This window comes from Phycodurus eques, chromosome 4 (genome assembly GCF_024500275.1).
Source record: "Phycodurus eques isolate BA_2022a chromosome 4, UOR_Pequ_1.1, whole genome shotgun sequence".
In the NCBI taxonomy this organism is placed as follows: Eukaryota; Metazoa; Chordata; class Actinopteri; order Syngnathiformes; family Syngnathidae; genus Phycodurus; species Phycodurus eques.
Genome location: NC_084528.1, coordinates 5,168,342 through 5,196,100, shown reverse-complemented (window position 1 = coordinate 5,196,100; position 27,759 = coordinate 5,168,342). Strand labels below are relative to the sequence as shown.

At 44.8% G+C, this 27,759-nt stretch overlaps 1 protein-coding gene across 1 annotated transcript; it reads right to left on the bottom strand.

Moving 5' to 3' along the window:
- Positions 1-14: 14 nt before the first annotated feature.
- rnf19a (ring finger protein 19A, RBR E3 ubiquitin protein ligase) lies at positions 15-27,759 on the bottom strand. Its single transcript, XM_061673716.1, has 9 exons — positions 26,812-27,759; positions 24,238-24,446; positions 19,178-19,322; positions 14,216-14,378; positions 11,711-11,825; positions 11,296-11,457; positions 6,280-6,493; positions 6,060-6,203; positions 15-1,909 (listed from the first exon to the last, which is right to left on the bottom strand). The coding sequence occupies exons 1-9, from the start codon at positions 27,516-27,518 to the stop codon at positions 1,168-1,170; spliced, it is 2,601 nt and encodes an 866-aa protein (XP_061529700.1). The 5' UTR covers positions 27,519-27,759; the 3' UTR covers positions 15-1,167.

Here is a 27,759-nt window from a genome sequence, read left to right as displayed (position 1 = left end):
TGAAAGGAGTAGAACCAAACGTATTTTTTATTTTTTTATTCTATGCATTTACACACGTAATAAAGCAAATGACTAATCGAATACGCTCCACAACTCTTATCTGGCACGAGTGTGAAGTCAGGGCCAGTATTTGTGATAAACAGAAAAAAAGGTGGCACATAGCTTTATCCAACAGAACGAAAAAGTGTTCATTCAGTAACAGACCTGGGTCAAAACAATGTCGACTGCATCCACCTAAATGACACAGCCACTGAGCAGAAGCACAGCTGAAACGGCTGTGTAAGAAATACCATTTTACCCCAAGTCTGTGTAGCAACACTGATATGCAACACAACTGTGAAGGAAAATTAACACTGAAGACAGCTCAGTATGCAGTATGTCGCCGAACCTTGCAGATCAACAATATTACAGGAAAACGGCCGCTGTGTGTCTTCGGATAAAAGTGTTTATGAAATCGCAATATGCAGTACAATGCTGTAAAAAAAAAAAAAAAAAAAAATTAAAATAAAAAAATCCTGCACCAACGTGAGTCTTACTGGTGAGAAGTCAAAGATGTTAGATTAACAAGAGCCTGAGTGCTGTCTTTGGGAGGCAATTGCCACGTCTTCATTTACCATGTTTCCCGTGCCTCAGTATGTTGGTTATTACGTTCTGCAGTATCGAATGGGTCATTATCTGGGGTTCTTAAGACACAGTGGAGAGAGCGCGCAAGACACACTCAGAGAACACAAACTGCTTTTAAAGGCACCATGAGTCGGGGGGGGGGGGGGGGGGGGGTGTTAAAACACTCCCTTCTTACTGAGTGAGGCAGGACCAAACAATCCAAAACACTTCTCCATGGAATTTTATCAATCCAAATAAAACTGACTCCATTTCTTCTCAACCACGGCCTCCAGAGAAACCTGAAAAACTCCAAGCACCACCACCTCACACACTGACTACAAATGTTATCCAAACTGGCACAGTGGTTTCATCTCAAACCTCCACAGACCAAAATAAATGGTCTACCTCCTTCCACCAATGATCACAAAGCAATTTGCAGCCAGTTGACATGCAAGGCTCCTTATAGTCAAAGGTTTTTGTTTTTTTCCATGAACTACACTTTTGATAAGACTGATGATGGACAAAACTGAGTGTCTACTGTATGAAGCACTTGTGGTAGATATTTCATATGCCAGTCTGTATACATGGGTTCTTGTGCTGGGTTTGAGTGCTATGTTGTGGTAGGTGCGGATTACTGTTGGTTTCTTTTATTAGCTGTGCAGTGTATTTCTGACAGTCCCGGTCAGCTGGGCACACCAAAGTGACATTTTCCTCTGTGATGAGGCTGAGAGCGGATAGCTCTGCAACGTGAGCCGGGGAGGAGGTAGGCGACCGGGGAGCCTTGGATGTGGTCCGTGAAAGGGGGCAGGTCTCCGGCCGGTCGTTCTCCACCTCGGGTAAGGGGCTGACGGTGGCGAAGCGCGTGTGGGAGTCGCCTCCGCCGGAGCAGTGGCTACATGACGTTTTCATGCACTCCAGATCTGAGCAGCTGAACTCGGAGAAGTGGCTGGAGTGGGAGTCTGAAACGGAGGGCAGGCTGCCGCTCAGAGAAGGAGAGTCAAACTCCAAGGAGGTGGTGCTATGCTGCTCCAAAAGCTGAGCACCCATGTCCTCCCTCATATCGTTGATCTTTGTGCCTCTGTCTCCCTTCTTGTGCAGTTTGCCTTTGCACTTTTTGCCTCCTGAGATGGTCGATGACGGGCACTTGGTGTATGTTCCTCGGCCTTCCGAGGTCCCACAGTCGTTAGAGGGGCAGGTCCACCCGCAGCGGCCCATGTGGCTGCTGTCGTCCATGCTGCCGCTGTGGTTTCGTAGTTTGGCAGGTTTGGATTCAACGTCCACCTGAACTTCCATACTGTTCCCGTCTCTAAGGAATGAAATGAGGACAGACAAGAAGCTCAAGGAGGACAGGTGTTGATCATTAAACAGATTTCCCCCCCCCCCAAACAGGTATTTCTATTGTTTAGGTCCTGTGAAAGACGCTACTGTATATAAATCTAAGCTATTTTTATTATTGTATTTCTTATTGTTTTCTTAAGACCAAAGCACCAGGAAGTGCGAACGTCCTCTTGGAACTGTTATTCCTAAAATGTACTTAGGCGGGTCGCACATCGAGTGACACGGCCGAAAGAATCAAGTCTACGATCACAAAAACATTACAGTCGTCGACTCTTCCCTGCACACAAAGCTGTCTGAGTACCGCACATCGAGCGATGCACCACAACGGAAAAGCTGTGACTCTGTTTCGAGTTTTGAGGCTCCGCACACAATAAACTGTATAGTACTTTTTTTTTTTTTTTTAAACCACAAAGACATGGCAGGATGGTCAAGGAAGAAGCGGTTGCCATCAAAAAGAGGAAACAGACAATAATAAAGAGAAAGGGGATATTTTGAGAGGCTAGCCATTGATCAGTCGCACCATTCACTGACTGCACCAACGGATTTCAATGACCAAGACTACATACACACGTTGCTTTCTACCCACAGCTACATATGAAATTATAAATATAGTTAAGTATTATTTTAAAAGACAATATAGACAGTGGACCCCCACTATTCGAGGGGGATAGGGACTGAGACATACCATGAACAGAACATGATTGACATCCATTAATTATACTGTGGGTACGGAAAGTTTTCAGACACTTAAATTTTCACTCTTTGTTATATTGCAGCCATTTGTTAAAATAATTTAAAGTTCATTTTTTTCCTCATCAATGTACACACAGCACCCCATATTTACAGAAAAAAAACAATTGTTGAAATTTTTGCTGATTTATTAAAAAACAAAAACTGAAATATCACAGGCCTAAGTATTCAGACCCTTTGCTGTGACACTCATATATTTAACTCGGGTGTTGTCCATTTCTTCTAATCATCCTTCAGATGGTTCTACACCTTCATTGGAGTCCAACTGTGTTTGATTACACTGATTGGACTTGATTAGGAAAGCCACACACCTGTCTGTATAGGACCTTACAGCTCACACTCCATGTCAGAGCAAATGAGAATCATAAGGTCAAATGAACTGCCTGAGGAGCTCAGAGACAGAATTGTGGTAAGGCACAGATCTGGCCAAGGTTACAAAGAAAAAAAATCTGCTGCACTTAAGGTTCCTAAGATCACAGTGGCCTCCATAATCCTGAAATGGAAGACATTTGGGACGATCAGAACCCTTCCGAGAGCTGGCCGTCCGGCCAAACTGAGCAATTGGGGGAGAAGAACCTTGGCGAGAGAGGTTAAGAAGAACCCAAAGTTCACTGTGGCTGAGCTCCACAGATGTAGTCGGGAGATGGGCGAAAGTTCTAGAAAGTCAACCATCACTGCAGCCCTCCACCAGTCGGGGCTTTATGGCAGAGTGGCCCGACGGAAGCCTCTCCTGAGTGCAAGACACATGAAAGCCCACATGGAGTTTCCTAAAAACACCTGAAGGACTACAAGATGGTGAGAAATAAGATTCTCTAGTCTGATGAGACCAAGGTAGAACTTTTTGGCCTTAATTCTTAACGGTATGTGTGGAGAAAAGCAGGCACTGCTCATCACCTGTCCAATACAGTCCCAGCAGTGAAGCATGGTGGTGGCAGCATCATGCTGTGGGTGCGTTTTTCAGCTGCAGTGACAGGGAGACTGGTTGCAATCGAAGAAAAGATGAATGCAGCCAAGTACAGTGATATCCTGGACGTAAACCTTCTCCAGAGTGCTCAGAACCTCAGACTGGCCCGAAGGTTCGCCTTCAAAAAAGACAATGACCCAAAGCGCACAGCTAAAATACTGAAGGAGTGGTTTCAGAACAACTCCGTGACTCTCAAACCCAATTGAGCATCTCTGGAAAGACCGGAAAATGGCTGCCCACCAACCTTCACCATCCAACCTGACAGAACTGTCGAGGATCTGCAAGGAGGAATGGCAGATGATCCCCAAATCAAGGTGTGAAAAACTGCATCATTCCCAAAAAGACTCATGGCTCTATTAACTCAAAAGGGTGCGTCTACTAAATACTTAGCAAAGGCACTGAATACTTATGGCTGTGTGATATTTGCTTTTCTTTTTGAATAAATCTGCAAAAATTTCAACCATTCCGTTTTTTTTTCTGTCAATATGGGGTTCTGTGTGTACATTAATGTGGAAAAAAATAAATGATTTTAGCAAAGGGCTACAATATAAAAGAGTGACAAATTTAAGGGGGTCTGAATACTTTCCGTACCCACTGTAACTGTGTTGAAAGAAATAAAATAATAATAATTTTAAAAAAAATCAAACACCCCAAAATTATTGAATAAGCAGGGATAATACTACCAATAAGCATTTCGTGGTAAAATTAAACCACTGTTTCTGTGAGCACATGTATCCTGGTAAAAATTTTATTGAATACACTACAAAGATATTTAATGTTCAAACTGATAAACTTCATTGTTTTTAGCAACTTTGAAATTTGTGGCTGCAACACGTTCCCAAAAAGCTGGGACAGGGTCATGTTTACCACTGTGTTAACATCACCTTTTCTTTTAACATTGAATAAACATTTGGGAACTGAGGACACTAATTGTTGAAGCTTTGTAGGTGGAATTCTTTCCCATTCTTGCTTGATGTACATCTTCAGCTGTTCAACAGTCCGGGGTCTCTGTTGTCGTAGTTTACGCTTCATAATGCGCCACACATTTTCAATGGGAGACAGGTCTAGACTGCAGGCAGGCCAGTCTAGTACCCGCGTCCATGAAAAAGACGTTGCTTGGATGACAGCATATGCTTCTCCAAAACCTGTACGTACCTTTCAGCAATAATGGTGCCTTCACAGATGTGTAAGTTACCCATGCCATTGGCACTATCACAGCCCCGTACCATCACAGATGCTGGCTTTTGAACTTTGCGTCCATAACAGTCCGGATGGTTCTTTTCCTCTTTGGCCCGGAGGACACGACGTCCACAATTTCCAAAAACAATTTGAAATGTAGACTTGTCGGACCACAGAACACTTTTCCACTTTGCATCAGTCCATCTTAGATGAGCTCGGGCCCAGAGAACCCGGTGGCGTTTCTGGGTGTTGTTCATAAATGGCTTTTGCTTTGCATAGTAGAGTTTCAAGTTGCACTTACGGATGTCGCGCCGAACTGTACTTACTGACATTGGTTTTCTGAAGTGTTCCTGAGCCCATGTGGTGATATCCTTTATACATTGATGTCGGTTTTTGATGCAGTGCCGCCTGAGGGATCGAAGGTCACGGGCATTCAATGTTGTTTTTCGAGCTTGCCGCTTACATGCAGTGATTTCTCCAGATTCTCTGAACCTTTTGATGAAATTATGGACCGTAGATGATGAAAATCCTAAATTCCTTGCAATTGTACCTTGAGGAACATTGTCCTTAAACTGTTCGCCTATTTTCTCACTCGCCCCATCTTTGCTTCTGAATGACTGAGCAATTCAGGGAAGCTCCTTTTATACCCAATCATGGCATCCACCTGTTCCCAATTACCCTGTTCACCTATGGGATGTTCCAAACAGGTTCTTGATGAGCATTCCTCAACTTTCTCAGTCTTTTTTGCCACCTGTCCCAGTTTTTTTGTAAGGTGTTGCAGCCATAAAATTCTAAGTTAATGATTATTTGCTCAAAACAAGGTTTATCAGTTTGAACATTAAATATCTTGTCTTTGTAGTTTGTTCAATTAAATATAGGTTGAACATGATTTGCAAATCATTGTATTCTATTTTTATCTATGTTTAACACAATGTCCCAACTTCATTGAAATTGGGGTTGTATTACAGGGGCCTCGAAGACCCCTCAGAAAAGTAAAAAATCAGCACCCACACACCTATAGTGTGTGATTTATGGCTTGGGGTATTTTGACAAAAGCATGAAACACCATTAAGAGACCTAGGAATTGTTTAAAATTGTGCAACAAACTATTAGTGGTTGGCTATGACTTTCACAAAGGACTGCAAAGATTTAAAATAATTTTAATGTCTGACGAGACGTTCTACAAAACAAAGAAATGAAAAAACAACATATTCATGTTTCTTACCTGTCAAGGGGAATGTAAGCATTAAGAATGGATCCAGCCATCGCTTTAGTGCTTGTATTGTCGCCAATTGTTCCGAGGCTGACAGTACCAGATTCACCGCTGAGACTGCAATGGTCCTTTTGCACATCAGCTTGGACTTCCAACCTGTCATTGTGTTAGAGAGTTGTTTTGAAAAGACACTAACATCAACATCAAACAGTATGTGTCACCGCCTCTGTACCTGCTTAGGTAGTGAACCATGGCGCTGCCAGAGAGGCTGCCAGTGATGCTGGCTCCAGCAAGGGCTGTGGTGGATGCTGTCTCACTCAGATTGTCCCTGAGGGCCCCAAGTCTGTCCATTTGGCTACCACTGGCGCTAAAACTGCCCGTCAGACCAGCAACACTGCCTTCACTGACACTGGGATTGTTTCTCGTGTCTATCACAAATGTTGAATCTAAAAACGATACAATCAAAGTTATTTTAAAATGTGTATATCAGGTATTAAAAAAAACTCAAACTGATAAATGACCACAATGCATTCAAATTATAAATTCAGATCTGGACAAATGTTCATGAATTTGTACTTGCTCCTCCTTGAGCCGTCACCTTATCGGGGTGGAGGGGTTTGTGTGTCCCAATGATCCTAGGAGGTAAGTTGTCTGGGGCTTTATGCCCCTGTCAGGGTCACCCATGGCAAACAGGTCCTAGGTGAGGGACCAGACAAAGCATGACGACGACAAAAATTGGACTCAGGTTTCCCTTGCCCGGACGCGGGTCACCGGGGCCCCCTTCTGGAGCTAGGCCTGGAGGTGGTGCTCGAAGGCGAGCACCTGGTGGCCGGGCCTGCACCCATGGGGCCCGGCCGGGCACAGCCCGAAAGGGTAACGTGGGTCCCCCTTCCCTTGGACTCACCACCGGTGGGAGGGGCCATAGGGGTCGGGTGCAGTGCGAGCTGGGCGGTGGCCGAAGGCGGGAACCTTGGCGATCCAATCCCCGGCTACAGAAGCTGGCTCTAGGGACTTGGAATGTCACCTCTCTGGCAGGGAAGGAGCCTGAGCTGGTGTGTGAGATCGAGAAGTTCCGACTACATATAGTCGGACTCGCCTCCACGCACAGCTTGGGCTCTGGTACCAGTCCTCTCGAGAGGGGTTGGACTCTCTTCCACTCTGGAGTTGCCCACGGTGAGAGGCGCCGAGCAGGTGTGGGAATACTTATTTCTCCCCGGCTCGGCGCCTGTACGTTGGGGTTCACCCCGGTGGACGAGAGGGTAGCCTCCGTCCCCCTTCGGGTGGGGGGACGGGTCCTGACTGTTGTTTGTGCCTATGCACCAAACAGAAGTTCAGAGTACCCACCCTTTTTGGTACCCACCCTGGAGACTGCTCCCGCTGGGGACTCCATCGTTCTGCTGGGGAACTTCAATGCTCACGTGGGCAATGACAGCGAGACCTGGAAGGGCGTGATTGGGAGGAACGGCCCTCCCGATCAGAAACCGAGCGGTGTTCTGTTATTGGACTTCTGTGCTCATCACGGATTGTCCATAACGAACACCATGTTCAAGCATAAGGGTGTCCACACGTGCACTTGGCACCAGGACACCCTAGGTCGCAGTTCGATGATCGACTTTGTGGTCGTGTCATCGGACTTACGGCCGCATGTCTAAGACACTCGGGTGAAGAGAGGGACGGAGCTGTCAACTGATCACCACCTGGTGGTGAGTTGGCTCCGATGGTGGGGGAAGATGCCGGTCCGACGTGGCAGGCCCAAACGTATTGTGAGGGTCTGCTGGGAACGTCTGGTGTAATCCCCTGTCAGAAGGAGTTTCAACTCCCACCTCCGACAGAACTTTGCTCATGTTCCGGGGGACGCGGAGGACATCGAGTCCGAGTGGACCATGTTCCGTGCCTCCATTGCTGAGGTGGCCGACCGGAGCTGTGGCCGTAAGGTGGTTGGTGCCTGTCGTGGCGGCATTCCCCGAACCCGTTGGTGGACACCAAAGGTGAGGTATGCTGTCAAGTTGAAGGAGGAGTCCTAGCAGGCCTTTTTGGCAGGTGGGACTCCTGAGGCAGCTGATGGGTACCGGCTGGCCAAGCAGAATGCAGCTTTGGTGGTCGCTGAACCAAAAACTCAGGCATGGGAGGAGTTCGGTGAGGCCATGGAGAAAGACTTCCGGACGGCTTTGAGGAAATTGTGGTCCACCATCCGGCGTCTCCGGAGGGGCAAGCAGTGAACATCAACACTGTGTATAGTGGGGATGGGGCGCTGCTGATCTCGACTCGGGACGTTGTGAGCCAGTGGGGAGAATACTCCGAAGACCTCCTCAATTCCACCGACAAGCCTTCCCATGAGGGAGCAGAGTCTGGGTTCTCTGAGGCGGGCTCTCCTATCTCTGGGGTTGAGGTCACCGAGGTGGTTAAAAAGCTCCTCGGTGGCAAGGCCCCGGGGTGGATGAGATTCGCCCGGAGTTCCTCAAGGCTCTGGATGTTGTAGGGCTGTCCTGGTTCACACGCCTCTGCAAAATCGCGTGGACATCGGGGACAGTGCCTCTGGATTGGCAGACTGGGGTGGTGGTCCCCCTTTTTCAAAAAGCGGGACCTCAGTCAGAAAAGGGTGGCGTGCCCTATCCAGGTCAGGGATGAGATCCTGCCCCAAGTGGAGGAGGTAAAGTATCTTTGGGTCTTATTCACGAGTGAGGGAAGAATGGAAAGGGAGATCGACAGGCGGATCAGTGCAGCGTTTCCAGTGATGTGGACTTTGTATTGATCCATTGTGATAAAGAAGGAGCTAAGCCGAAAGGCGAAGCTCTCGATTTACCGGTCGATCTACGTTCCTACCCTCACCTATGGTCACGAGCTGTGGGTCGTGACCGAAAGAACAAGATCCCGGATACAAGCGGCCGAAATGAGTTTCCTCCGCAGGGTGTCCGGGCTCTCTTTTAGAGATAGGGTGAGAAGCTCGGTCATCCGGGAGGATCTCAGAGTAGAGCCGCTGCTCCTCCACATCGAGAGGAGCCAGATTAGGTGGCTGGGTCATCTGATTCGGATGTCCCATCGGGAGGAGACCCCGGGGACGACCCAGGACACGCTGGAGAGACTACATCCTTCTGCTGGCCTGGGAACAGCTCGGGATCCCCCCGGAAGAGCTGGATGAAGTGGCTGGGGAGAGGGAAGTCTAGGCGTCCATGCTAAAGCTACTGCCCCCGCGACCCAACCTCGGATAAGCGGTAGAAAATGGATGGATGGATGGATGAATTTGTACTTGGATCATGGTAAGGAAATTAGTTCAATTAAAGGTCCCATGCCATCAAAATCCAATATTTTTTATACAGCTTTTATGCATAACATAGATCAAAATGAGTCTGTGACATGGTTTAAGTTTGACATCTATGCAGTTTGTCAATTAAATGCAACAGGCAATAAACGGCATAGGGCTTGCAAAATGGGGTGGATTTGAAATCGGCGTCATTGTGACATAGTTTCGTCAATTAACATTCAAGCACCTGACCACCTTGTTGGTACCAACCCACTCAACTCAGCTGAACGGCAACATGGTACTTCCGGGTTTTAAGCGAACAAGTTTCAGCCGCAGCTGTATAAATATTCGTTATTTGAAGGTAAATCCCACCTGTGATCGAATTCTAATTCTAGCTATCCCCTTTCAGCTCACATTCCCTATTAGTGGGCCAACAATCCAACGCTTGATGAATTCTGCTTCACAATGATAGTAAGATCCCACATACTCTCCGTTGTCATATTTTACGCTACATAATGCGGCACACATTTTAAATGGGAGACAAGTCTGGATTGCAGGCAGGCCAGTCTAGTACCCGCACTCTTTTACTACGCAGCCACCCTGTTTTAACACGTGCAGAATGTGGTTTGGCATTGTCTTGCTGAAATGAGCAGGGGCGTCCATGAAAAAGACGCTGCTTGGATGGCAGCATATGTTTCTCCAAAACCTGTATGTACCTTTCAGCATTAATGGTGCCTTCACAGATGTGTAAGTTACCCATGCCATTGGCACTAACACAGCCCCATACCATCACAGATGCTGGCTTTTGAACTTTGCGTCCATAACAGTCCGGATGGTTCTTTTCCTCTTTGGCCCGGAGGACACGAAGTCCACAATTTCCAAAAAACAGTTTGAAATGTGGACTCGTCGGACCACAGAACACTTTTCCACTTTGCATCAGTCCATCGTAGATGAGCTCAGGTCCAGAGAAGCCGGGAGCGTTTCTGGGTGTTGTTGATAAATGGCTTTTGCTTTGCATAGTAGAGTTTCAAGTTGCACTTATGGATGTAGCGCCGAACTGCACTTACTGACATTGGTTTTCTGAAGTGTTCCTGAGCCCGTGTGGTGATATCCTTTACACATTGATGTCAGTTTTTGATGCAGTGCCGCCTGAGGGATCGAAGGTCACGGGCATTCAATGTTGGTTTTCGGCCTTGCCACTTACATGCAGTCATTTCTCCAGATTCTCTGAATCTTTTGATGATGATATGAACCGTAGATGATGAAATCCCTAAATTCCTTGCAATTGTCCGTCGAGGAACATTGTCCTTTAACTGTTACCTGACTATTTTCTCACACACTTGTTCACAAAGAGGTGAACCTTGCTCCTTTTCTACCCACTCATGGCACTCACCTGTTCCCAATTAGGCTGTTCACCTGTGGGATGTTCCAAACAGGTGTTTGATGAGCATTCCTCAACTTTCTCAGTCTTTTTTGCCACCTGTCCCAGCTTTTTTAGAATGTGTTTCAGCCATAAAATTCTAAGTTAATGATTATTTGCCAAAAACAACGTTTATCAGTTGGAACATTAAATATCTTGTCTTTGTAGTGTATTCAATTAAATATAGGTTGAACATGATTTGCAAATAATTGTATTCTGTATTTATTTATGTTGAAGACAATGTCTTGACTTCATTGGAATTGGGGTTGTACTATTTGTGATTTCAATATCAATCAAAATAATCGTGAACATTACTTTTTACATTATCACCCAGCCCCAGTTTAGAACAGGTGGGATTTATCAACACACATTACTGACTGGTGTGTCTGCGACAGGTGCCCACGTATTTGATAAATCCAGCTTTTTTTTTGTACATACACATACTAAATTTCAGTCGTATTCAATTTAGAACCTGTTCTAGACACTCTTTGATAAATGAGGGCCCAGGATACAACTAGTGTTCGTTAGTTTTTGGTTAGCAAGACAGTTGGAGTTGTCCGTCAGTGGTGGGCAGGCAAAGGGCTTACCAGTGGCTACTGTCCCAGTGGCGACATTCATGTCATTCTCATCATCAAATTCTATCCGAACACCTTTTCCATTGCCTGTAGAGACACCACAGCCGCCACTCCGGCACAACGAGATGGGCACCACACCATACACATATGCAAGCATAATGGGAACTCCAATGCCTGAAAAACAACAACGGAGAAAGACACACACAGAACAGTATTAGACTGCATCAGCAAGCTAGGCCTCCGTTGTGGTTTTCAAAATCATCTTTTTAAATTTCCTTTATCTTCTCCCACGATTAAGCAATAGATGAGAGATCTGTTGGATCTCGAAAACAAGTTTGTTTGTTTTTTCTTAAAAAATTACTGAACCTACCAAAGTCAAACAAGGAATGGCATGACTCATTTATTGAACAAAATGCAAGAAACTGACCAACAGTGAATGCTGCAACCACAGGAGACACAATGACAGACAGTGTCACGCCACCTGCAATCACGAGATTCCTCTTGTATTTGGCGATATCTTTACCTTCATAACGATTGTGAATCTGGGGGAAATTAAGAGACCTCATCAATTTCTCAGAGAGAATGCAATATGAGAATACTGTGTACATAAACAGATCTGGGCGCTGCAAGTAACGAAACCAGGACTGAATGATGAGAGTAGAGGATATTTACAGTATGTAAACTTAGTTATGTGGTCATTCTTGAACGTAGTCCATTTTCACAACCAATAAAAGGCTGGGTAATGGGTACTTGGCAAAGAGAGGAGGAAAACTCAGAAGAGCCTGGCTACTATGACGGGACTGACAATTAAATAGAACAAGTCTATGAACATGACATAACACAGAAGACTAGTTAACAGTTTAAAGCTGAAAGGCTCTTCCAAGGTAACTCGTCCATCTTGAGTCCACAAGTCCAGGAAAGAGGGTGGGGGGAGGCAATAGGGACCACAAATAATGAACAGCAGCGAATGTGCGGGGTCACCCAAAAAGAATTATTAGAATTGTCTATATTAATAGTTTAAACCATAAATATACCACAAACTATGCTCTACCCAAACAATTGGGGAAAGGCTTAAAGTATTTCAAACACACAGTATTTGGACAGTATTGTGCCATGAAATAAAACTGACTTGTCCAAAAAACTTGAATAGATTCCCCCACAAAATATTTGCAGATAGGTTAATTTGCACCGGTGGAAGCGTGAATAAGAAGTTGTCCACTGTATTCAATTTAGAAGATGGTTTGTATAGCAATTCATGAAGGGGCATTGTTGTGTGGTCAACAGTCATGTCATAGATTCTGTCAGGGTTGTAAATCAAGCATTACCTGGTCATTAGCGTTAACACAGCTGGAAGTGTGTGTCGCGGTTCTGACCATAGACATAAAGACTATACGCCAGCGTGCTGTAGCAGCCCGGCTATCCGACGTGCCTACGTGGCGGCCATGTTGTGAAGGTCAATGTTCCCTTCAAAGGCAATCCATGGACATTGAAATTAAGTCATAACTTGCTCATTTCTCCACCAATTTTCACGTGGTTTGCTTTTTCGTCAATGCCAAAGCATGTGCTATCACCACACTTTTTCTGGAGAAAGTCAAAAAATAAAAATAAAAAACGAAAAAAAATATTTCAAAATAAATGAGGACAAATTCATTGGGTGGGCTAAGGCAAGTTTTGGGTGGTCTTAAGCCTCACCACTGTTTCGCAGCATTCAAAAACCAACTGACAAGTGCATCTGCAGCTTTCCCACACACAAGGGTTTTACAGTACATTGGTTTACGAATGAGTGCCAATTTAGATTCACTCGTTAGTTGGCTTGAAAAAACAAACCCCAAATGATAATTTTTTAATTAAAATGAAAACGAATCAAAGTACATATTTTATTCTGACAAGAGCTACAATGCTTTTGTTTACGTCTGCCACCATTTTGAATTACTGCTCATGCACATATGCGCAGTTGTAGCAACGGTTCACGTTGTCCATGTGGTCTCATGTAGACTAGTTCTCGATCAATCCGAAACGTTAACGGCGGAACAAGGTGTGCTATGCCGTGAGGAGCTACACGGATGTTCATGACAGACAGACATGACGACTTCGGTAGATGAATTGGAAAACGTTACGCAAGATTCATCCAAGACATTGTGGCAGATGATTGACGAGAGCTAGCCAGCTACCGCGAACTAGCTGGCGTAGTAGAAGCAGAATGTTGCCAGACAGTGTGGATTTACAGATTTTACGGCACAAAGACGGCGCAAAACCGACCACAGCCATGATGCGGCGTGAGATTCTGATTAAAGTAAACCATTTTAAACTAAAAAGAGGCGTTTTAAGTAACCTCTTTTTTCCAGAGGAGTTGCTAAAATGCGCCAGCCAAAATGTGGCTATAAATAGTTAATAATTGGCTATAAACAGGAGGCTATAAATAGTTCATAATTGGGGATTTAGACTGAGTCTGAGCTGTAGTAAAAACCCATAAAAACAATTACAGCATTCCACTATATAGCAAGGACGTGGACGACAAACACAAACACGTTGCACACACAAATCTGCGCTATAGCATGGGGGTGGGGGGGCACAAACGATGAAACCGTGATATAGCGGTGTAACACTGATGGATAGCAAATTTTGAAATAAGAATTAAAGGACCATTGTGTGTTCAGCTATTGTTCAATTGATTTAAAAAAAAAAAAGGGTTAACACTTGCAATAATTCAACATTATTAAAAGTGAAGTCAATTTGCAATTTTAGTCCAGATTTTTGCAAGAAACAGCAATTAATGCACTTGATTTGCTTTAGCAGCCACATAAAGTTACAGTATGTGGCGGGCCAAGTCTGGCCTCCGGGCCTTGAGTTTGACACCTGTGCTGTAGAGGCAAATTAACAGGGAAATTGTAACGTATTCATAATTATGTAATATGAGTTTTTACAATCTCACCTTTCTTCCCACATATACAGGGATGCCAATAACCATTGCAGGGATAGCTATGCCGGCGATCAGTGCAATGCCAAGAGGGGCACCAACAAGTGTTCCCAATTGCCAAAGAATCTTCTTCTTTCTGCTCCATGGCTTCTTCCCCCAAAAGGTACAGCCTGACGGACTGGGAAAACGGTAGATGGGGAGGGGGAAAAAAGTTTACTCTTTCCCTGTCATTAAGAAACAGATGGGTCTTAGCTATTATTTAGTATAAAAACAGTACTTGGAAATTCAACATGGACCAAAAAATGGTATTCATTTCTTTAATTTTGATGAAATTGTGACATTTTACTTATATTTTATCAAACTGAAAATGCATTTCTTTTGGTTGTTCATTTGAGGTCAAATACTAGAAACAGCCGTCGTTATGCTAAAGTAGAGTTGTAAAATGAACTTTTCCACCTAATGTGGCCAATAATATATGAAAGTCCATTTGAAAAAAAACATCTTTTGGAAAGGGGAAGTCAAAATAAACAGAGATAATGTAGTTGCAGAAGTGTACGCACCCACGGGCGGAGCCAGAGGGTGGCCTGGGGTGGCTGCGGGCACGCTAGACTGAAACTCAGCCAACCTGATGGCCACCCCCATTGGCTGTCTTTGTCGCAAAGCTTTTCTAAAGAACCAAAAGACACCAAGGAAAAAGGGTAACAATTCCACTCGCACCCCCATTTATTTTTGAACACATATTTTATATTGGCGGCACGGCGAGCGACTGGTTAGCACATCTGCCTCACAGTTCTGAGAACCCGGGTTCAAATCCGGCCTTGCCTGTGCAGAGTTCGCATGTTCTCCCCATGCCTGTGTGGGTTTTCTCCAGGTTAATTGAAGACTCTAAATTGCCCATAGGTGTGAATGCGAGTGTGAATGATTGTTTGTCTATGTGTGCCCTCTCACCCAGACTCAGCTGAGATAGGCCCCAGCATGCCCACAACCCTAGTGAGGATAAGTGGTACAGAAACTGGATAGATGGATATTTTATTTAGAAAAAAATGAAAAAAGTCAAAATAAGACAAATATCCAGTCCACAAATACTACCGCAATTTCTTGTGTATAATATGCCCTCGAATAAAATGCGCACCCAGGAAGTTGATGCCAGAAATCGAGGTCTTCTATGTACTATGCACATCCAAACCTTTTTATATATTCTAATATATAAATGATTTGCAAAACTGCTCCTCAAAGAAGAAAAAAAAAATGTGAGCCTTGTGTGTGTGTGTGTGTTGCTGAAGTGCTTCAGCAAATCATTATCCACTAAAAGTAAGAGTCCTGTCTTGGCAATCAGAAGAAGAGTAGGGTGTGTTATTGTTTCATAAATACAATGGACAAGAGACATTTTTTTCCCGGATTCCCTACATTTTCATTGTTGTGGCAACACCCGTCGCTCCACTCGCGACACAGCAAGACACTGGCGGAACGACTTTGGCTTCGTAGATGCAAACAACTGTATTTGTATGACGTGTACAATTCTTTGTTATGCTCTAATATCATTATAGTAGTGGCATTTAAAAAAAAATAAAAAAACTGATACTATCATTTATCTTCAAAGTTTTAGGGAAAATAAATTTTTCTAAAAAATTTGCTATTGTGGCAGGCCTAAACACAATGTATTGAGAGAGAGCAAGAGCAATGGATAACACAAAAATATTGTACAAACAGTATCATTGTTTGTATCATTGTCACTCATTGTTTCCATGATCCATGCATCTCAGGACTCACACAGTCTCAAGTGAAGAATGATCTATGCTCGTTACGTCATCTGTCGGGATGATAAATACACTTCTGGTTCCAGAATAGTAATAAAAAATAGTAAACACTCAACAACTAGATGCAGAGGGGGGATAAACACACATAAGGTCTAATAACATTCACATTATTAACAATTTAGCGGATTAGGGGACTAACTGACATAAAACAGCATTTTAACAACTATATACGATGACACTGCTGTTAAATACGCTGATAGCAAGGCGCCATGTTTTAATGAAGACGTGACCAAGCAGCCTCGGCGTATTTCCCAGGATGCCTAGCGTTGTTGTAAATAGTTGTTAAAATGATGTTTTTGTCAGTTGGTCCCTAGATAGTTAATAATGTGAACATTAATAGACCTTATGTGTGTTTATCCCCTCTTCTGCATCTTGTTGTTGCGTGTTAACTTTTTAAATTATTCTTATTATTCTGGAACCAGAAAGGAATCTAGTTTTCATTACAGCGTACAAGTCAGCTAGTGTCAACGCTCTCGTGGGAGGGGTAAGCCTCCCACCTTAAAGCCGTAGTATCAAAACTGAACTCTTAGAGTGCACCATAGCTACAGTATTAAACATTCAGGAGTAAATAATTTCCAGTAGTGATGGCGAGATGAAGCTTCATGAAGCATCGTGATGCTTCGGCCATTGGTTCGAGTAAAGGTCCATTTCTTGATGCGTCGTGTGCACACGACACCACCTGCTGGCCAAGTGTATAATCACACGCAACTGTATCTTAGGCCACATAGTATGTTATGCATTGCAATATGGTGGTGGTTGTGGCATTTGGAAATGACGATGAATGACAAAAAAAAGTGTTTGCCCAAATACTGTGTCAACATGAAATCATAAAATATTGTTTGAATGTATTCTATGTGCGTAACTGTTTCCAAAATGATAGTAACCATATACCGGCACATCTAAAAAAATATTTAATATGGTAGAAAACTCAATTGATTTCAGTACTCATACAAAAAGAGTCATTAAACACTTGGGAAAATACTTTTCAGAGGGCAAATTTCTGCCTAAATTCTAAGAAAAAAATAAATTCCATTGTTTCATAATAGTTTGTTACATTATGTTCTAGTTTCTAGAGATGGTGAATTTGGAGTTGTCATTTGCTGTAAACTACAATCAAAATTATACATGAATAAACAATTTCAGTATGTTTGGTGTATCTCTATGAGTTTAACCAAGCCTCGATACACACCTCGCGTACACGCCCCCTTCATTACTCGACACGGTGGCGTCCCCCTGGCTGGGTCCTGCCACGAGATGGGCTCGCTGGCTTGGCCCCCCATGCATGTGATATGGTGTTCATTGACTAATAAGTTCCACAGACACGCTATAGGCTTGAATTGCTTATGCTGAGGCAACTAACAATAACACAGGTTACACATATACACAAGATTTCAACTAGCAGGTTCTTACAGGTGTTTAGACACTATAAAAGCATACCACCGCATCACTCATCAGTACCACTGCCTTGCTCATTTCCCATATCCTGTCCTGTCCTTTTCTGTCCTTCTCTCGTCTTGTCGTATTGGTTAGTTGTTGCATGTCCTCACCGGGTGTCCCCCCCACACCCATCCAAACATAAGACTGTGATTTGACTGTTGTAACGTTACTTCTGGTCAAATATTTAGACCGTTTTTATTGTTCTGCTGTGGTTCGCACCCGTATTCCCCTTGTCCTTTCTGTCCCTCTGTCTGTCCCCTAAAAGCCTTTTCTGTCCGGCTGCAATTTCAATAAACATCAGAATAATAATTTTAAAAAAAAATTAAATAAGTAGAGGGAGTATTTCAAACTCCCCTGTTGCAAAGTAAAACTGTCCCGGCACACAAGGCATACAGATCCACCATTCTCCATAGCCATGCAGCTGAACAGGACAGGTTAAAAAAATATATATTTTTGGGGAAAAAAATTTGCATTATACACGAGAAATTAGTTCTCAAAATATCTAGTAGTACAACCAGCTTTAAAAGGACTGCAATAAAGAGCAACAAAATAAATTAAATACAACAATAAAGTGCTTCAAGTAAACCAAATATGCCTACCATTTAATCAGCAAAATAAACAGGTTCAAGGGATTAGCTTTAGGAATGTTTTTCCAACTTGTTTTGACGTGCAGTGCAACCTCTTAAAATAACTAATTATAGTGTTGCTTTTTTTACGTTTTGGTTAACGTTTCACAAATTGAGAGATACAGTAGGAAGACAAGATGGCCAACTCTTGCGAGCTTGACACAATGTGACATGTAATTATGTTCTGTTAAAGTACTGTGCCTTGTACTGTTTTTTTTTTTTTTTCCTTTTCATCACTTTGCAGTTTTGATGTAATGGTAGCGCTTTGTCGTAGGTTTGCGCTGTATCTGTACAAGTCTTCATTTTGTGTCTGAACTGGTAGAACAGATATGAGTAACGACTTGTTGATGACATGTTTTGGAAGAATACTGTACCAATGTTTTAAAACCAAACCATGGTATTACTGTTCCCTCTTTTCGGAACAAATCTTTGAACTGCAATCCACTTTGTTCTCTACTAAGCTCCCCACATCTGGCATGCTGTTTACATCCATGCTCCTCTGGAAGTGCCATAAACAAGTATTTCCAGGTGATGTAAAAAATGCTACTGCAAAGCAATAGCAATACTACAGTTGCAATCTTCAGTCATTGTTTATGAAATGTTAGCATAGCATCCTAGGTGTAGGGCATCTAAAATCACTCTCCATCTATTGGTGCACATGCACACTAAATGTATATATTTCATTTATAGAACTCAGCTCACACATTACCAGCATAACATAGCAGTCCACTCTTTAGCACGTAATATCGGCACCTAACTCTCCAGAAATAACTAATCAACACATGCATAATTCAACTAATTACAATCGTGTAACAGTTGGATTGAGCGTAACTTGATTAGTCAAGCGTGGGACAAAGATGACGTAATTGAAAGGTGACTATTGCGCTACCATCTCAGACGCTACAATTATTGTAGCAACAGAGCTAACCCAATACCCCACACATCAAAATAACTACTGTGTAAACACAACAGGTTACAGTGTATTGTATGGTCGACTTTTTATAATCGCACTACGATATATATCATAATATTACGCAGCTCTACCTTTTTCATTAATAAAAACTTGTATCTTTGGTCTTTAGCAAGCAGTTACTAACCTCAAGTAATGCAAGTCTGAGATCTCTTTCATACAAAGCCAGCAGAACTCACAGCCGCAGACAGCACAGGTCATGTGGTTACAGCTGCCATCATTCATTTTGATGATATAAGCAGCACAGCGTGGGCATGGCTTGATGACATCAGCTGTGGGAAGGACAGAACGAGAAAATTAAAATGATCAGAACATTTTTGTCCAATGACAGAAAATCATAACAACAATCAAAATAAGGTTTACTTAATCCATCCAGCCATCCATCCATCCATCCATTTTTTGAGCCGCTTCTCCTCACTAGGGTCGCGGTCGTGCTGGAGCCTAACCCAGCAATCATCGGGATGCCCAGAGAAAACCCACGCAGGCACGGGGAGAACATGCAAACTCCACACAGGCGGGGCCGGGGATTGAACCCAGGTCCTCAGAACTGTGAGGCCGACGCTCTAACCAGTTGTCCACCGTGCCGCCAATGGACCAAATGTCTTAAAAGTCAAAACCTGAAAATGCGTGATGTCTTGCAAGCAAATCTCCCAAGAGTCGACCAGCATCCCAGAACGGATGGAGGCCGACCTTTATAGTTACAGTGTACAGTGGGAGGTTTCCTGTAGTTGCAGATCAGATGTGCACAACAATCAGGATGAATTTATGACAATTCCTATTCACAAAACTGTTGCATCCCTCCTGGAGCAGTCACCTTATCTTGGTGGAGGGGATTGTGTGTCCCAATGATCCTAGGAGCTAAGTTGTCTGGGGCTTTGTGGCCCTGACAGTGTCACCCTTGGCAAAGAGGTTCTAGGTGAAGGACCAGACAAAGCACGCTCAAAGACCCCTTATGATGAATACAAATATTAGACCTAGTTTTCCCTCGCCCAGACGCGGGTCACCGGGTCCCCCCTGCGGAGCCAGGCCCGGACATGGGGCATGATGGCGAGCGCCTGGTAGCTGGGCCTGCACCCATGGGGTCCTGCTACAGCCCAAAAAGACAACGTGGGTCCCCCTTCCCAATGGCTCACCACCTGTGGGAGAGGCCAAAGGGGTCGGTTGTAATGTGAGCTGGTCGGCGGCCTAAGTCTGAGACCTTAGCGGTCTGATCCAGGCCGACAGAAACTGGCTCTAGGGACGTGGAACATCACCTCTCTGACAGGGAAAGAGCCTGAGCTGGTGTCCGAGGTCGAGAAATTCAGACTGGATATAGTCAGGGTCACCTCCACACACGGCGTGGGCTCTGGTACCAGTCCTCCTGAGAGGGGTTGGACTCTTTTCCACATTGGAGTTGCCCATGGTGAGAGGCGCAGAGCAGGTGTGGGTAAACTTATTGCTTCCGGGTACACTGGGGTTCACCCCGGTGGACGAGAGGGTAGTCTGGTCCTGACGGTTGTCTGCGCTCATGCACCAAACAGCAGCTCAGAGTACTCACCCTTCTTGGAGGCCTTGGAGGGGGTGCTGGGGACTACCTCGCTCTTCTAGCGGACTTCACCTTTCATGTGAGCAATGACAGTGAGACCTGGAAAGGCGTGATTGGAAAGAACGCCCCCTCCCGCTCCCCTCTGATCAGAACCCGAGAAGTGTTCCGTTAATGGACTTCTGTGCATGTCACAGATTGTCCATAACGAACACCAAGGGGTCCATATGTGCAGTTTGCACCAGGACACCCTAGGCTCAGTTCGATGAGTGGCTTTGTGGTAGTGTCATTGGAATTGTGGTCGCATGTTTTGGACACTCAGTTGAAGAGGGGCGAAGCTACCACCTGATCACCACCTCGTAGTGTGTTGGCTCGGATGGTGGGGATGATGCCGGTCCAATTTGGCAGATCCGAACCCATTGTGTGGGACTGCTGGGAATGTCTGGGGGACTCCCGTTAGGAGTTTCAACTCCCACCTCCGGCAAAACTTCGCCCACGTCCCGGGGGCGAAGGGGGACATTGAGTCTGAGTGAACCATGTTCCGTGCCTCCATCGTTGAGGCCGCAGATCAAAGCTGTGCCCGTAAGGTGGTCAGTGCCTGCCGTGGCGGCAGTCCTGCAATGGTCGACACCAGCGGTAATGGATGCCGTCAAGATTAAGGAGGAGTCCTATCGGGCCTTTTTGGCCTGTAAGACTCTAGAGGCAGCTGATGGGTACTGGCTAGCCAAGCGGATTATGGCTTTTGTGGAGTGCTAAGGCAAAAACCCGGACCTGGGAGGAGTTCAGTGAGGCCATGGAGAAGGACTTCCAGACAGCGTCGAGGAAATTCTAGGTCCGCCATCCGGCGTCTCGGGAGGGGGGAGCAGTGCACCATCAACACTGTGTATAGTGGGGATGGAGCGATGCTGACCTCAACTAAGGACATTCTGAGTTGGTGGGCCAAATACTTTGAAGACCTCCTCCATTCTACCGACACGCCTTCCCATGAGGAACCAGTGACTGGGGGCTCTGAGGTGGGCTCTCCTATCTGCGGGTTTGAGGTCACCGAGGTGGTTAAAAAGCTCCTCGGTGGCAGGGTCGCAGGGGTGGATGAGTTCCTAAAGGCTCTGGATGTTGTAGGGCTGTCCTGGTTGACACGCCTCTGCAACATCGCGTGGATATCGGGGACAGTGCATCTGGATTGGCAGACCAGTGTGGTGTGCTCCATATCTAAGAAGGCGGACCGGGGTTCCAACTACAAGGGGATCACAGTCCTCAGCTTCCCCGGTAAGGTCTATTCAGTGGGTTTGGAGAGGAGGGTCCGCCTGGAAGTTGATTCTCAGATTCAGGAGGAGCAGTGTGGTTTTCGTCCTGGCCGTGGAACAGTGGACCAGCTCTGCACCCTCAGAAGTGTCCTCGAGGGGGCATGGGAGTGAGTGTGGACTTGGAGAAGTCGTTCGACCGTGCCCCTCTGGGAGTACTGTGGAAGGGTGCTCCATGAATATGGGCTACCGGACCCCCGAATAAGGTCTGTTTGGTCCCTGTATGACCGGTATCAGAGTTTGGGCTCCACCGCTAGCAATAAGTCAAATACGTTTCCAGTGAAGGTTGAACTCCGCCAAGGCTGCCCTTTGTCATCGATTCATGTTCATTACCTTTATGGTCAGAATTTCTAGGTGCACTTGAGTTGGTGAGGGGGTCCGGTTTGGTGGCCTCAGCATTGCGTTTCTGCTTTTTGCATATTATGTGGTTCTGATGGCTTCATCAAGTCATGACCTTCAACTCTCACTGGAGCGGTTTGCAGGCTAGTGTGAAGCGGTTGGGATGAAAATCAGCACCTTCAAATCTGAGGCTATGGTCCTAGAAAGGGTGTAATGCCCTCTCCGGGTCGGGTAAGAGATCCTGCCCCAAGTGCTGGCGTATTTGGGGGTCTTGTTCACAAGTGAGTGAAGAATGGCGCGAGATCAACGGGCGGATCGGTGCAGCGTCTGCAGTAATGCAGACTCTGTATCGGTCTGTCGTGGTCAAGAAAGAGCAAAGCCAAAAGGCAAAGCGCTCTATCTACTAGGTTCATCTACGTTCCTACCCTCATCTATGGTCATGAGCTGTGGGTCGTGACCGAGAACAAGATCGTGGCTACAAGCAGCCGAAATTAGTTTCCTCTGCAAGGTGTCCGGGCACTCCCTTAGAGATCGGGGGAGAAGCTCGTCATCCGGGAGGAGCTCAGAGTCGAGCCACTGCTCTTCTGCATCGAGAGGAGCCGGATGAGGTGGCTAGGGAGAGGGAAGTCTGGGCTTCCCTGATTAAGCTGCTGCCTCCCCCGACCTGACCTCGGATAAGTGGAAGAAGATAGATGGATGAATGGAAAAATGTTGGAGTTCAGCAAGATTCCTGGGATGTCTGGTGTGAAAAGCTCCCTTAAGGTCATGCCACAGCATCTTAATCGCGTTGAGGTCAGGACCTTTACGGGGCCACTCCAGAATACGTATTTTCTTCTTCTGAAGCCATTCTGCTGTAGATTTGCTTCTGTGTTTTAGATCATTGTCCTGTTGCAACATCCATTCTCTTTTGAGCTTCAACTGCTGGACAGATAGCTTCAATTCTTTTGCAAAATTTCTTGATGATGTAAATTTATTTTTCCATTGGAGATAGGGTTCAATTCTCCAAGCCCTGAGAACACAAAGTACGCCCATACCTTGATGCTCCCTGCACCATGCTTCGCAGTTGGGGTAAGGTTTTGATGTTGGTGTGCTGCGTAATTTTTCCTCCACACATGGGATTGTGTGTTCCTCCCAAACAATTCAACTTTGGTTTCATCAGTCCACAGAATATTTTGCCAGTTGTGCTGTGCAACATCCAAGTGCTCTTTCGTATACTTCAAATGTACAGCAATGTTTTTTTTTGTTTTTTTTTTTAGACAGCATGTGCCAGTGATTTCTTTAAGTCTTCAGCGGACACTCTAGGGTTCCTTTTTACCTCATTTAGCATTCTGTGCTGTGCTTGCAGTCATCTTTGTCGGATGGCCACTCCTTAGAGGAGAAGTAACAGTACTGAACCTTATCCACTTATAGACAATGTGTCTGTGGACTGATGAACACCAAGACTTTTAGAGATACTTTAGTCACCTTTTCAAGCTTTATACAAGTCAAAAAGTCTTAATCGTAGGTCTTCTGAGAGCTCTGTTGAGTGAGACATGTACAGATCCGGCAATGCTTTTTGACAAGAGACAATTCTAAACTGGTGTGTGTTTTCTAGTGGCCAGAGCAGCTTAAAGTCACACCCCCAGTCTTGACTCATTCATTGGACTCCAGGTTGGCTCGCATGTGACTGATTAGCTCTACGAGAATCTGTAACCTAGGGGTTCACTTAAATGTACTTTTTCCTCCGTATCCTGTTTAATGTTTGCTATTTTCAATAAAAATATGAAAACATATAATGGTTTGTGTGGTATTAGTTTAAACAGACTCTTTAGTTGTGTGATTTAGCTGATTAGACCACATTTTATGAACAATTTATGCAGAAATTTAAGACATTCCAGAGGGTTCACACCTCCCACTGTATGACAATTGTGCAAGAAACTAGGTTTAGGTTTGGGACACTGACATTATTGTAGTAATATGATGCCGTTCAGCTAGTAATTATTTTGTATGTTTTCGTGTTTGTGCGTGTTGATTGAGCCAGTCAACCTGTCACTCCACTCTCTTGGCTGGAGCTGAGGGATGATGAGCGAACTGTCCTCAGGCGAAGGCTTTGGGCTCTCTGCTGTCGTGCTGCATCACAGGTTTGGTTGGGGTGCCACAGCTGCTTACAAAGATAACAGAACTCGGTACCACAACTCTCCCTCCCACAAGTGATTTTGGGGCAGCTCGCACAACCAAAGGCAATAACTGCATACCTAGCAGAAAACAAATAGAACACATTTGTGACATGACTGAATTTATAGACCTTGAAAAAGATTATATAGCAAGGTAGTCACAGTGGCTGGCTGTTTTTTTCATGTGTGTACTGTGTGAATATTTCCCAATGACATGATGGAAGAAAAAATATTAAGAGGCAAAGCAAACACAGACAGGCTGCGGGGATATGGAAGGTCACTAATGGAAAAATACTTGACTTGGAGGAGCATGAAACCCTTTTGAGACCGGCGCCATATGCTGCATGAACATGCATGTACAAATGCAGTGTAAAACTAATACAAACCACATAAACAATGTAAGGAATCCCTCCCTCATGAGAATTATAATGCTTTGTCTTTGCCATTCAATTATTTTGCAGGCTGTAATTTGTATTGCTATTGAAATGTGTTTGATAGATCCTAAGGCAAAAAAAAAAATGTATACAGTATTCGTCAATGGTGAAGTCGTTGGCCAAATTTCAAAAATGCAATAGAGCACACTTTTCAGTGACGTAAGACAAAAGCGAAAGCAGTAAGACCCACAAACAAGAAGCAACAGAAGGTAGCTCTGCCCAAGCATCTCTAGTGAGGAAACCAGTAATACCAGGCAACCATGGACTTCAAAGGACTTTCACCCAGGTATTCACTGAAAAATCTGGATGCATTGGTTTTGCACTCTAGATTGAACGCGCTGTTGGTAACAGGCGAAAAAGTGCTTGGAGACCGCAGTATTTAAAAATGGTTTCACACTTTACGGAGCTCTAATGGTTTTCACCATGGAAAATTTGGGAGAGCAACGGAAGCACAAAATAAAGTTTGAAATAATGTAATTGGAAATGTTTGTGGAAAAGGTAGACAGTGAGTTACAGAAGAGAACTCTATCGCGCCAATAATTTTGAGGAAGCCAGCAACCGCATAAAAGCTATATTTTGTTTGAATTAACTTGTCCCAAGGGTGGCAATTAAATGCATGTGCACATGTTGCGTAAGATAGCATTTAAAACTTGGGACAGCATGCAAACTCATCCACTGGAATGCGTTTCAGATAAAATCATGTTGCAGGTGCTAAATTAATCGATTTGTATCTACTACTGCCAGAACACGTGCGGCAATATTGCCTGGTTGGCAGCTGTAATCCTCAGTGCGCCCAATTAGTAAATCAGTTTCCATATCTGTTTGGCGTGAGTAATAAAGTTTGCACCAGTTTTTGCATGAGCAAACCTTTAGTAAGATGCTCTGCACTTGGGTGCGTAAAAGTTTCTATAATTCTTGATTCTTGTACAATATGCTATCAAGATTCCTTGAAACGGTTTTAAATTGTGAAGAAAATACATAGTATGACTCCTTTAAAGGTCCTGTATTTTGGCTATTTAGACCTCCATAGAGTGACTCTCTAACATGGACTTAGTATAAAAGTGTCAATTTTCATTGTGTGTCAACGTGTGTCAAACTGATAAACTTTATTGTTTTTAGCAAATAATCATTAACTTAGAATTTTATGGCTGCAACACGTTCCAAACGTGAACGTCGTGTCCACCGGGCCAAAGAGGAAAAGAACCATCCGGACTCTTATGGACACGAAGTTCAAAAGCCAGCATCTATTATGGTATGGTGCCGTGTTAGTGTCAATGGCATGGGTAACTTACTGTGAAGGCACCATTAATGCTGAAAGGTACATACAGGTTTTGGAGAAACATATGCTGCCATCCAAGCAACGTCTTTTTCATGGACGCCCCTGCTTATTTCAGCAAGACAATGCCAAACCACATTCTGCACGTGTTACAACAGCGTGGCTTTGTAGTAAAAGAGTGTTGGGTACTAGACTGGCCTGCCTGCAGTCCAGACCTGTCTCCCATTGAAAATGTGTGGCGCATTATGAAGCCTAAAATACGACAACGGAGACCCCGAACTGTTGGAACAGCTGAAGCTGTACACCAAGCAAGAATGGGAAAGAATTCCACCTACAAAGCTTCAACAATTCATGTCCTCAGTTCCCAAACGTTTATTGAATGTTGTGAAAAGAAAAGGTGATGTAACACAGTGGTAAACATGACCCTGTCGCAGGTTTTTTGGGAAAATGTTGCAGCCATAAAATTCTAAGTTAATGATTATTTGCTAAAACAATAAAGTTTGTCAGTTTGAACATTAAATATCTTGTCTTTGTAGTGTATTCAATTAAATATAGGTTGAACATGATTTGCAAATCATTGTATTCTGTTTTTATTTATGTTTAACACAACGTCCCAACTTCATTGGAATTGGGGTTGTACATGCAAAGCAAAAAAATAATTATAACAGAGGCATAACAATTATCCCTATCACTTGGTCCATGTCAAGTCACTTAACTGACCAAAAATAAATCTTACCCGCAATCGGGCGCCGGACACCAACGACAGTCAGGGTCAGCCACCAACCACCTTCTGAGCATGAACTCTTCATATTTCTCCATTAGTCCCCGGTCACCAAGAATCATGCAGATGTCATGTGGGTTGAAACGCTCCGAGCACTCAGGACAGCTAATGTTGACACGTGACTCTGAGATTTCAATGCGCAGGTACTGCCGTAAACAGTCAATGCAAGACCGGTGATGACAAGTCATGATGTCAGGGAAACGCTCCTTAGAGTGGTGAAGAAGGCACAGGGGGCACTCCAAAAGCTCCATCCCCACTCTACTCCTCAGCCTGGAAGGAGAAGGGGTGGTAGCAGATACACAAGGTCCCGAGGCAAATGAGGTGGAGGCAGCAACAAAAGCAGCAGAGGGAGCCCCGGTCCCAGCCACAGTGAAAAAGGCAGAGGTCTTATCATAACACATCTCAGAGTGGATGCTCTCAATACCATCCACTCCTGTAAGCCCATCTGGCCCAGGGTTTTGCAGCTCTCGAGACCTTCGGCGAACTGATTTGGCCTCCCGTCCTCGCCATCTAAAAAGAGAAGCCAGGGATAGGCGCCTTTTCTTGGGAGCCTTCTTCACAGAGGACAGGGAAATGGAGGAGGCAGTGGATTGCAGATCCCTGTCGGAGCCCATTACCCTGCCACTACCACTACCAAACTGATGGTGCTTAGGCAGGCTCATCTCTCCAGGAGAACCAGAGGGGTGGGCCAGTGGGGGTCCAGGGCAGGGAAGCCTGTTCCTCACATGGCCACGGAGATCATGGAGTTGAGTGGGGCTGGGAGAAGGGCTAAGGTGATGGATAGGGGAGGGGGAAGGTGGTCCAGGGTGAAGGTAGAGGGCTCCAGAGGGCCCTTCTGTACTCAAGACATGGTGGCTTGTCCTGATCAACCTCGAGGTCACATCTAATAGTCGGATGATTGCG

What these genes read in the sequence shown, in the direction of transcription:
- rnf19a (XM_061673716.1), bottom strand. Translation starts at nt 27,518, where the DNA reads ATGAGCCTGCCTAAGCACCATCAGTTTGGTAGTGGTAGTGGCAGGGTA. An exon ending in CTGTATATGTGGGAAGAAAG is followed by an intron (nt 11,826 to 14,215) that starts GTGAGATTGTAA and finishes AATTTCCCCCAG; the next exon opens with ATTCACAATCGTTATGAAGG. An exon ending in GGTTGCAGCATTCACTGTTG is followed by an intron (nt 11,458 to 11,710) that starts GTCAGTTTCTTG and finishes GTTGTTTTTCAG; the next exon opens with GCATTGGAGTTCCCATTATG.